At 63.6% G+C, this 10,976-nt stretch overlaps 1 protein-coding gene across 1 annotated transcript; it reads left to right on the plus strand.

The window, feature by feature from the left end:
* The first annotated feature begins 1,446 nt into the window (after window positions 1-1,446).
* Window positions 1,447-10,716, plus strand: PGLYRP4 (peptidoglycan recognition protein 4). The gene is made up of 10 exons (XM_039849747.1): window positions 1,447-1,489; window positions 1,944-2,236; window positions 2,722-2,816; window positions 3,308-3,388; window positions 3,882-4,083; window positions 5,264-5,382; window positions 6,084-6,236; window positions 7,457-7,655; window positions 9,842-9,960; window positions 10,511-10,716. The coding sequence occupies exons 1-10, from the start codon at window positions 1,466-1,468 to the stop codon at window positions 10,705-10,707; spliced, it is 1,482 nt and encodes a 493-aa protein (XP_039705681.1). The 5' UTR covers window positions 1,447-1,465; the 3' UTR covers window positions 10,708-10,716.
* The last annotated feature ends 260 nt before the right edge of the window (window positions 10,717-10,976 follow it).

Here is a 10,976-nt window from a genome sequence, read left to right on the forward strand (position 1 = left end):
GAATGTGACCTTTGTTAACATCACCATCGATCTCATCGGAAAAGTCTGTAACTATTGGGAGCCTGTCAAACTCGTGGTGGCGGGCACAGTAGTCCAAAATTCTAAGTTTTGCTCGAAAGCTCCATTTTCGCAACGCTAGCAAACCTCGCTGGTTGTTTTCCTTGAAGTGCAAGTACAGGGCGGCGTGTGATCGAGTGAGTGGTTTCCACCGCTGCGTCGAGAACCCCCTCGCGGGAAAGAGCCCGCGGTGTGACTGCGCTGACTGCCCGCGGGGTCCGTGCCACCTCTCGCTTCTGGCCAAGGCGCCGGCAGCTCGACATCCTGTCGTCTCTCTGTCAGCGTAAGTGATATGTGATTCTGGAAGCAGCGGTGACCTCATGGAGCCCCCGAGGATCTTGGGGACCCCGGTGCCTGCTTCTCTTTCTCCTTCCTTCTTCCCGCCCCTTTTAGAAGCGTGCTCCGGGCGCCAGGCACCGGGGCAGTGACGGATTTGGGAGCCGCTGCCGTGCGGACGGTGATGACATCATCACGACTTGAGATGAGTTAGTTCTAGGCGGAGTGGGGGCCACGAGGCCTGACTAGTCTCCACTACTCCCGGGACCGCTGGAGGGAGCCAGGCTGACGGGAGCCTCAGGCCCCTCCATGAGAGAGAGGGGGGCACTGGGCAGGGAGCCGCTCTGGTTGAGAGGTGAAGGGGGCTGGGGAGCGTGACCAGCTCCGGGTCACCGTGAACTGAGCAGGTCCTGTTAGGGTTTCAGTCCTGAGTACACAGAACCACACCCCTCTCTTCCTCCCCATGCATTTGCCTGAGGGAGCCCCTCGGCCTACTGGCCCCCAGGAAGTGTCGTCACTGCCTGCTTCCCCGCCTCCTTCAGGTGGCCCCCCCAGGCCTCTCCTGGGGCTTCCTGTTCTCCACGCCCTCTGCAGAGGGGAACTGGGTCTCACCACCCTAACTTGAGGCCTTCTCATTGGGAAAGTTTTCCTGTGGTCAAGGCCGGGAGACAGGGGTGGCACAGGGAGACAGCCTGTCAGCAACGTCGAAAACCTATAGGGTCCCCACAGCGGCGGCCCAGGCCCGCCCCTCGACTCCGTCACCTCTGCCTCCAGGCCTGTCCCCAGGCGCACCCCTGTCCCAAGTCTCCTCTGCAGGGGTCCCCAAGCCCTTCTTCCCAGCCCTGGGCCTGGGGGCATGCCCTGGGGGGGAGGGGGTGGGGACCGGTGTGCGTGCAAAGGACCCTTCCCGGGGGCTTTTCTGGGGTCCCCAGGCCTGAGGCTGAGAATGCAGCTCCACCAGGGCAAATTTCTGGGTTGGAGTGTTCCCTCAGAGGGGTCTGTTCTGCAGTCTCAGGGCCCCTGCCTGCTGGAAGGTGGGGTCCCGCAAATCCCTGAGTAGATGTGGGTCCTGTCATGCTCGTGGAGAACGTCACATGCAGTTTCCCCTGTGAAGATTCAGGGGCTCCCGGAGATGAGGCTGCAGACCGTGGGACCGGTGAGCTGGTGACTGTGACGTGGCCTTGAGTTGCGAGGGGCGAGGGGTTTCCTGGGTGGGTGACAGCTGATGCCAAGGGTAGGGGTGTGGCAAGAGGGAGGACGATGGACATGTAGGCGACAAGGTCAGAACTAGGCATAGCAGGTGCCTTCTGGAACGCACCTGTCTCTCTGCCTGCCTCCTGCCCGTGCTGGTGACCCTGGGCAGGGTGAGCAGCGGGGCGAGCAGCGGGGCAGGGTGGGGCTGAGGGACCTCCACCCGCAGCCTCCACATCCCTGGAGTGGGTCTGGCTCCAGGACAGGAAGTTCTCAGGTGTCAGATGCGATGCCCGGTTTCACGGGCACCCCCGAGTTGGCGGGGGATAGGCGGGTGCTCGGGGAGCTTAGGCAATCGTGCCCTTTCCCGGCAAGGAGGTGCCCGGGCTTATTCACAGGGCGGTTCCGCTCTCTGCCAGGGTCTGGTTTCACCGAGCGCCTCTTGGCGGTGTGGACACAGCGGAGACCGAGCCTCGGAACTCTGCCCTCCTCCTCCCCGCTTTGGCGAGGGGCCAGCTTCTCTCTTCTCCTGGGAGCGGAGCCTGAGCCTGAGGCCCACCGCGGGAGGGGGTGGCCTCCGGAGCAGGGACTGGGACGTGCGGGCCCAGGAGGCAGTGGCTGCAGAGGAGGACGGAGGGGCCACGTCTGGAAGGTGGGAGCTGCCAGCTGGTGAGGGCGGAGCCACCCGCACCCTGAGCTGCATGGGCCCCAGGTATTTCTGAGTGTGACTGTGTGAGTGTGAATGTTCCTCCCCGGGAAGCCTCTCCCTTGGAAGGGTCTGGACCCAGGACCGGCCCCTCCTCCTCCCTCCCTCCCCCGCACCGGGAAGGACTGTTCTGCGGGAGATCCATCAGTGTGTTTGCATTTCCTGGGTCTAGTGTTTCTGGATGCTATGGCTCCCTTCTATGAGGATAGGGGTCAGTGACCCCATACTGCAGGTTAGTGTGAGGGTTAAGTGACATCCACGTACGCGTGTCCACTCAGGCCCTGCGCATAGTAGGCACTCAGTGAAATGCACTTGCCCGGGGCAATGGGACCGGGGCGGTTACCCATCCCGTGAGCAGCTGACCTGTGTGGGGACCCTGAGCGGCCCGGCCAGGTGCTGGCTCTCAGGAGGCCCACGGTTGGGCGGGGGGGCAGCCAGGGCGCCGTCTGAGGAGCGAGCACAGTTGGTTTAACGGTCAGCGTCTTTCCCAGGGCCGCGGTTGACGCTCCCCCGTCCGTGTCCCGGGACCAGCCGACAATGCTGCTGTGGCTTCTCGCCTTGTCCGCTCTGGGTGTTGGGGCCTGGGGTGAGTTTTCTTTCTTCGGACCAGAGACAGGGACTGGGACGGGTTGTCTGGTCTCACACCGGCTCTTCTTTAACTGCGGGCTGTCCCAGAGGGAGAGGGAACAGCTTCACGTTTGGAGCCCGGAGCCCGGAGTCTGCGGCCTGGCCCTCAAGTCCTTGCCTTGCCTCAGCGGTGGTTTTAAGCGACTTATTTGGCTCTTTAAACCTTAGTTTTCCCACCTGAAAACGGAGATAAGGTTGCGGTCCCCTAAATTTGCCTGAGATGAAAGGGGTCGGTACACAAGGAGCACTTAGCATCTGGGCAATGGAGCAGCCATTGCAGGTGCATCGTTTCCATGGCAACCGGCGTGGAACCCCTGGCTGGGGTTCGAGCCTGTGGTGAGGGGCTGGGGGCCTGGGGAGGCAGAGGGGGCGGGCAGGGTCCCGGCCTGGGTGCGGGTGGCCGGTGCTGGGCTCTCTGAGACCCAGGCAGAACGGGATGTTCCTTCGCAGGTGACTTCTGGCGTAAAACGCCATCCAAGCGTGTATCAGAGAGGCTCCCGTCCCCAGCTGGCAACGGCTCCCCGCTCACCGGTGAGGCAGGCTGGGTCTGCATGGTGAGGGGGTGTGGGGACCGCTGGGGTTTGTCACACGACCACGTGTCTGTGACGTGGGCACAGGTGGGGCTGAGATGCAGAGAGGGTCACCTGCAAAGCGCCTGCACAGACTGCCATTGCCCCGGGGGTGAGCTGGTGGCCAGAGGGACAGAAACCAGGAAAGGAGGGCCGTTCTGGAGGTTCTCGGGAAGTGGGGCCGGAGATCAAAGCCTGGGTGGGCCCTGCCTGAGGGGGCCCCAGGCTGAGGAGGAGAAGCGCCCCCTCGGGGAGCTGAGGATGGGACTCAGTGACAAGAAGGCAGAGCAGGGGGGAGCTGCGGCCGGCGCCTGTCTGTCGTGGGGGGACAGCCTGGGCACCTAGTCTTCTCACGCAGGTGCAGCCCCTGGGCTGGGGCTGGGTGGAGGGGATGCGGGCAGCCCGGGGTTGCAGGCGTGCTGAGTGACGTCCCCCTGCCATGGCTGTCCCCACAGACGTCCCCACCGTGGTCTCTCGCAAGGAGTGGGGGGCAGGAGCTGCGGGCTGCAGCGTCCGGCTGCCCACGCCCGTGGACTTCCTCATCACGCACCACGTGCCCGGACTGGGGTGCCACAGCCAGGCCGTCTGCAGTCAGCAGCTGCGGGCGCTGCAGGCCCATCACGTGCTCCACAACGGCTGGTGTGACGTGGCCTACAAGTAAGCGCGGGCGCGGGGGGCTTGTGGGGCGCCGGGCAGAAGCCGTGTCCGCCCTTCACACCTGATACCCTGACTTCCTACGCTGAGGTTAGACCGGGTTTATAATGGACAAAATGTTTTAAAAATCCTGTGAAATTCCACATAATCTGGAATTTTCTGTGACGTCCTTGACTCTGAGATCTCCTTCAAACCCCCACAAGCCTGGTCCTTGGGGCGCCCGTGGCTGTGAAAGACTCCACGTCCTCGGCCCCTCCCCTCCCCTCCCCGCACCCCGACAGCGACGCCCTCCCCGCGACCCCGCAAGGTCAGCATCTCCACGCTGCGGCCGAGGGACTGAGGAAGGGAAGCTGCTCGCTTTCCTCGCCACGCGGCCGCGGGACAGTCGTGCGCCCCGGGCTGGCGCAGAGCTGTCTGCGCCGCAGCTGCGCCGCGCGTGCGGGGCCGTCGCCTTGTGACAGTGTCCGCGGGCGGCGGTGGCTTCTCGCTTCAGGTGCCCGCCACATGCCAGGCTCCCCCCCCATCCCCAGCCCTCGTCCTGCACGCTGGAGGGGGCGATGCCCCCGGGGGTCAGGAGTTGGACCTTCCGCAGCCCCCAGCCTCGCCGAGGGCAGTTGGAAGGCGCGCGTGCGCGGTGGCTCCTGGGCAGGCCACGTGCGGGGGCGGGGGACGCGGTGGCTGCGCTCTGCGGGCTCCTCCTTCCCCGTGCTTCCTCTCCGTGGTTCCTGGCGGGTCTGCCCGGGGTCACATCCCGGCCTGCGGGGCCCTCCCCGGCGGGGGGCGGGGAGGGGGCTTTGTCAGACGGCGCGGGGCAGGGGAGACGTCACGCCCAGCCAGCCGGGGAGGTTGCGCGGGAAGCACGCAGTTGGGGGGAAGCGGGGCTGTGGGCTTACGCGGCCAGGCTCACCTGGCGCGGGGAGGTCTGTCCGTTGGAGACCCCCTTCTCCTTCCCAGGGCGATAGAACCGCGTCCTGAACAGGGGAGCGGGGCGGGGAGCGCGGGAGAGGGACCTGAATGACAGCCTAGCCCCTGCCCGCAGCGAGGCCACGCAAGGTCCCGCAAGGTCCCGTCGGGGCTCCCGGCTCGAGCCACTGTCCCTTTGGAGGCCAGGCAAGGGGTTCCTCTCTTAGGGGTGCGCCACGGTGCCAGCCACCGAGCCCGTGTCTCCCTGCCCTGCCCACAGCTTCCTGGTTGGGGACGATGGCCGGGTGTACGAAGGTGTCGGCTGGAACGTCCAAGGCACGCACACCCCGGGCTACAGCAACGCCTCCCTGGGCCTCGCCTTCTTCGGCAGTGAGAACGGTAAGGTCCGCGCTGACCGCCGGCCAGCGAGGTGCCTGCCCTCTCGTGGAGACCCCCGCGTGCACACCCGCCTGTGCCACCCTTGTCCTCTCGTGAGGTCTTCTCTCGCCTGGATTCTGTGACCTGGCGGCCTTTCTGTCCTCCTCCTCCCTGGTCTGCACTCCTGTGACCCTGTCTGCACTCCTGTGACCCTGCCCAAGCCACCGCTGACCCTGCCCAAGCCACCGCTGACCTGCTCGCGCTCAGGTGTTCGCCATCTCTCGAGGGGTCTGAGGCGTGAGGCACTGAGCTGGCAGAGGCAGAGGTGGACAGGGCCGCTGTCCTCCTCCAGCGGCTGCCATGGGGAGAGCCCCGCAGGCGGCGAGGAAGTGTTTAGCCCCCTGGGAAACAGCAGAGCACAGGACGGGCTGGAGGGGCGCTAAGAGAAATAACCGGCACCTGCCAGGACCCTCGTCGGCCCGCGGGGGGTTGCCTGGCCCCCCAGCGCCTCCGCCCGGACATGGAGGGGTGACCGACGTTGCTTCCAGGAGCTCTGTCCACTTCCTTCCTGTGTCTCAGCTCCCCTGTCCCGCCCACCGGACCAGCTTCCTCCCTTCCCATCTGTCAGCTAGTCAGGCCCAGGGCCACCCCATCCTCCCTCCGGGACCAGCCGGGTTGGCGTTTCTGCTGACAGTTCCGTGTTCTGTGTCACCCTCCTTCAGGCAGCAGCCCCAGCCGTGCCGCCTTGTCGGCTGCGAAGGACCTGGTCGCCTACGCCGTCCAGAAGGGTTACCTGTCGCCCAGTTATATTCAGCCACTTCTCTTGAAAGAAGAGCTGTGCCTGGCCCCTCGGCAGCGGGCGATGCCCAGTAAAGGTGAGGTCCTCAGACCCGCCTCGTCCTCCCAGCGGGCACCGACCACGAGGGGAGGCGTCTGCCAATCGGCATGCACTGTTTTCTTGGACCGAGACCATCTCACGCTGAGATGCGGACAGTTCCGAGACGGGGTCGCCCTGGCCTCTTCCCCTTCCCACGGAGCGTTTCCTGACACAGACACGTGTGTACACACCTTTGCACTCCATCAACAAGTGTTTACTGAGCGGTGGACACACTACTTGGTGCCGAGGATACGGCTGTGACGGAACCAGACAGAACTTCACTTGTCAGGGAGGAAAGACGGAGCATGAAGAAATCGACACGTGAGATCCATAGAAGTCACATGGCAAGAGGGCTGTGGAGAAAGATGGGGCAGGGTAAACACGCACGTGTGAACACACGCACGTGTGCGCACACACATACACACACACACACACACACACACACATACATACCCTTCTCATCACAGAAACAGTAGAGCTGCAGTGAGACCACAGAGCTAAGGAAAACTTGAGTTCGCAGGTTATGCTGATGTCAGAATGAATATATTCCAAGCAGATGGATAACAAAACCACACGCTCCGATGATACAGACCGATAGCAGGACGGTCAATAAGCACGGTCAGTCGTCTGACGTTCTCTGCCGGGGTGGACCTTTTCTTAGACTCGAGGACATTTTTTTTATTAACCTTTCTTTAAAATCGTAAACTTCTAAAGTCTCTCTTGCTTTCGGACAGCAGCCATCTTCGATACCGATGATCCGTTCACGTTTGTAGAGCTCGTTATGGATTTCGAATGACTTCCACACACGCGCCATCTGTTCAGGGGCGAGCCGATTCTTGCACTTGGCCCTGTCGCACGAGCGCACACACCTGCACACATCTGCAGCGCATAGGCAGGCAGGCGGGCGCGCTTCGTCTCTTGAGTGAAATGGCCACGACTTTGTACAACCAACGCCTCCCTACCCCCGGCTCACACCCGGGTTTCCATAGCTGTTATCAGAGCCTGTAGGTTTTCACTTCTGTTGGCTGCAGCCACTTGGCCCGGACGACCCCTTTCTGTCGTTTCCCGGAACCCCGTGGCCGAGTGCACGTGAGGATGTGCCCACGGGTGCCACAGGTTGGGGAGACCGAGCAGTAACCCGGCCACAGGGGTGAGGTTGTCCACGTGTGGGCACGGGCGAGTGAGTACCCAGGTCCTTGGCTTTTCACCTCGCCACAGACTGCCCCGTCATCGTCCCGCGGGCGGCTTGGGGAGCCAGAGAGACACACTGCTCGAAAATGGACCTCCCGGCCAAGTACGTCGTCATCATCCACACCGCCGGCGCCTCCTGCAACACGTCCGCGGATTGCCGGCTTCGCGTCCGAGACACGCAGGCCTACCACATGGACAGGCTGGACTTCTGCGACATCGGCTATCAGTGAGTGGGATCGGCGAGCCTCCTTTTCTGCGGGGCTGCGTCAGGAAAGGCTGTGGGAGGGACCCGATATTGGCTAAGCCCTCCTCGGTGCCAGGTGCTTTAGGTGACATTGTATTTTATTTGTGCGAGACGCTGGGCCGCGTAGCAGTCGGATGTGGCTAAGGGTTAAAAACGGGCACTGGAAGCAAGGGCGAGACCGTAGGGAAGGCCGTCGGGGGGCCACGCCTTTTTACACGACCCTTTCTAACCCCGGAGACGCGGCCCCCGCTCTGCCCCCACGGCCCCGAACTCGCCCCACCCCGGCGTTGGACCCCTGCCATACCGCTGGTGCTGTCCCATCTCTGCAGTAGGACGACGACACCTTGTCCATCTGAAGATACAGAGCGAAATCAGAATGCTCTCCCTTGGGTCCGTTAACACTGGGTCCACACGAGACAGACACGTGCGAACCGCGGAAGCTACTTGCGTTTCGTGGAAACGACGTGGTTAGAGCGTGGCAGACGGCGGTCATCCACCCGGGACGTTTCGCCCAGCCCCGAGCGGGTGGGAGCTCGCAGGTGCCTTGTTCGGGCCTGGCTGCCTCTCCCCCTAACTCCCTGAGCAGACAGGAGGAGCCGCCGCTGCCCTTCACGGGACTCCCCACGGCCTCGTGACGGTTGTTTAGTGCCGACGCTAGGGAACGGACGAGAAGTCTGGAAATCCCAAATGGAAAATGCCGGAAGTTTCTCTTCCCGTTCAGTCTTCAGGGACTCGATCCCTGCTCCTCAGCTTCCCAGACCTGCCGTGGTGTCCCCCTCACCGTCCGGCACACGCGACTACCCGTGCGGACCGTGGCCAACACCAGCCTCCCCCTCACTGGCCGCTTTCTAAGTTTTTAACCAACATTCATTGGGCGTCTGCTGTGTGCCCGATGCCCGGCAAGGTAGACACGGTCCCTCTCCCCATGTCCCCTTCCCCTTGGAGGAGAGAGAGGGTAGCGTCTCTACTGCAGAGATGGGACAAGTCACAGTCTGGCGCTGTGGCAGGTGAGGAACAGAATGGACGCAGGATGGGCTGCTAACCAGGCTCTGGGGGAGTGAGGATGCCGGGGGAGGGCCCCCCGAGGGAGGGGTGTCCTGGCTGGGGTGTGGGCACCGAGCAGGGGGTGGTCAGGCGACGAAGGATGAGGGGCATGTTCCAAGTGAGAGCCTGGGGTCCAGACGGAGCACTTTTCTGCGAGGAATTAATGAAGTTCAGCTCCAGTGTCAAACTGGACTTCAGAGAGGGGAGAGGCGAGTCGGCCGAGCCACATCGCCAAGGGCCCCCCCGGAGCTGGTCCCGACACACGGACTCCGTTCGAAGGGTCGGACCCTATGATGAGATTCGTATTCTGGCAAAACCACTCTGGGTGTTATTTTAAGAGCGGATGGGAAGGGGGCAGATCTCCGGGCGGGGAGTTTTGTAGCGAGCCAGGCGGGGACCCGGAGCAGCGTCACGGCAGTGGGCACCGAGGGGACAGGAGGAATTTAGAGTGGGAGACGCAAATGACAGGCCGGGACTCACACCGGCCGGGGCTGGGGGGCGGGAGCGGGAGGCCTGCAGGGCGACACCCGACTCCCCGGCCGAGGGCACCGCAGAAGGAGCGGGGTCCGCCTGGCACGTGGGATTTTACAGGTGGTGACGGAAGCCATGGGACTGGGTGGTTGTCCAGGAAGCATGATCCGTGCTGAGCGAGCAGAGAGAAGGGGCTGGACGCGGTCCCCAGGAGCGGTGGGCGGACGGCAGGGGGACGCAGGGGGAGAAGCGGAGGGAGGAGAACCAGGGGGCTGCGGCTCGTGGAGGCCCAGGGAAGGCGACATTTCAAGAAGAGAGTGGTCAGCAGGGCAGTCGGCCCAGAAGAAAAACACGCCCCCACTATCCAGCGTCCAGGCGGTCACCGGTCGCCCTGCGGGGTCCGATCGGCGGCGGCGGCGTGTGGGGGGCGGGGCCGTGCTGCGGTGGGTTGGGGCGCAGCTGTCCTGCGTGTCACTGTCCGGCCTCACTTCTCGGTGTCGGGGACTGTGGTGGTTTTTCTTTGTCGCCCCTGTGCACACTGGCACGGAAGAGACGTCGGTCAGATCTGACACGTGGGTGAACGGGGGAGCGAGGGGTGGACAGAGCCGGTTCCTCCCGGGGTGACCCCCTCCGCTTCCCTCCGCCCCACCCAGCTTCCTGGTGGGCCAGGACGGCGGCGTGTACGAAGGCGTCGGCTGGCGCTTCCAGGGCTCCCACACGTTTGGGTACAACGACATCGGCCTGGGGGTGGCCTTCATGGGCGACTTCGGGGGTAAGGAGCGGGCATGGGGAGGGAGGGGTTCTGGGTGTGGGACCCCACGTGGCTTGTCTCGGGAGCATGGGGGAAGGTGACCTTGCCGAGCCTGGCAGTGCCAGTGGAACATTTCAGCCTTAAAGGACACAGGTCACCAAGAATGTCCCCAGGGGGAACACTTTCCCGGGTCCACCCGTCCCCGAATCCAGCGCCATCTCCTCAGACCCGTACCCAAGGCACGCACCTGGCAGGAGAGAACACGGTGTTCTGCACTTTGTTGCTTTTACGGCTCAGTCAGCAAATGCAGCCTCTTCCTCAGTAACCATGGCAACACTCTTGGGGGGCACCCCCGCCTGTCACGGCAAAGCCGTGACTGGTCCGGCGGTGCCTGCCGTGTGCTGTGCTGCAGATCTCTCCGAACTTTCTGGAAGAAACACACGGAAACTTGTTTTCTCTCTGCGCGCGCGGGGGGCGGGGGCAGAGGGAGACAGACATCTGGGCGCTTGTCCCAGCCCTCAGCAAGCGACCCCGAGACCCCGATGATGGATGGGGTGAACGTGTTTTGCAGAAAAGCCACCCAACGCCGCGGCCCTGGGGGCTGCCCAGGCCCTGATCCAGTGTGGGCTGGACGAGGGCTACCTGGCCCCCAGCTACCTGCTGGTGGGACACAGTGACGTCAGCAACGTTCTGTCTCCTGGGAAGGCTTTGTACAATATCATCAGCACCTGGCCTCACTTCAAACAGCGAGGGACCTCGAAACCTTGAGACTGCTGCCCCGCCTCATACATCACCACGGCTGCCGGGCAACCCGCCCTCGCTGCTGTAGCAGCTCCCATCCAGTCCAGTGGCCCCTCAGTCCCCGCATGGGCCATGTCAGCCTCCCTTCTCAACAACAGCCTCTCGGCTGCTCACCAGCCTGGTGACAAATAAAAGTGGTTGTCCTTGCTCGACTTTCTCGCTTCTCGCTGGATTTGAGCCGCCCGCTTCTGCTTCGGCTTCCCCTCAAGTGGTTCGCCCCTGTGGTCCTGCGCCCC

The sequence above is a fragment of the Pteropus medius genome, unplaced genomic scaffold (assembly GCF_902729225.1).
Source record: "Pteropus medius unplaced genomic scaffold, Ma_sr-lr_union100, whole genome shotgun sequence".
Taxonomy (NCBI): domain Eukaryota; kingdom Metazoa; phylum Chordata; class Mammalia; order Chiroptera; family Pteropodidae; genus Pteropus; species Pteropus medius.

Excerpts from the sequence above, each read along its gene's own strand:
- PGLYRP4 (XM_039849747.1), top strand. The coding sequence starts at position 1,466 with ATGAGGCTGCAGACCGTGGGACCG. Across the intron at positions 4,084-5,263 it reads TGGTGTGACGTGGCCTACAA|CTTCCTGGTTGGGGACGATG; the intron begins GTAAGCGCGGGC and ends CCCTGCCCACAG. Across the intron at positions 5,383-6,083 it reads CTTCTTCGGCAGTGAGAACG|GCAGCAGCCCCAGCCGTGCC; the intron begins GTAAGGTCCGCG and ends ACCCTCCTTCAG.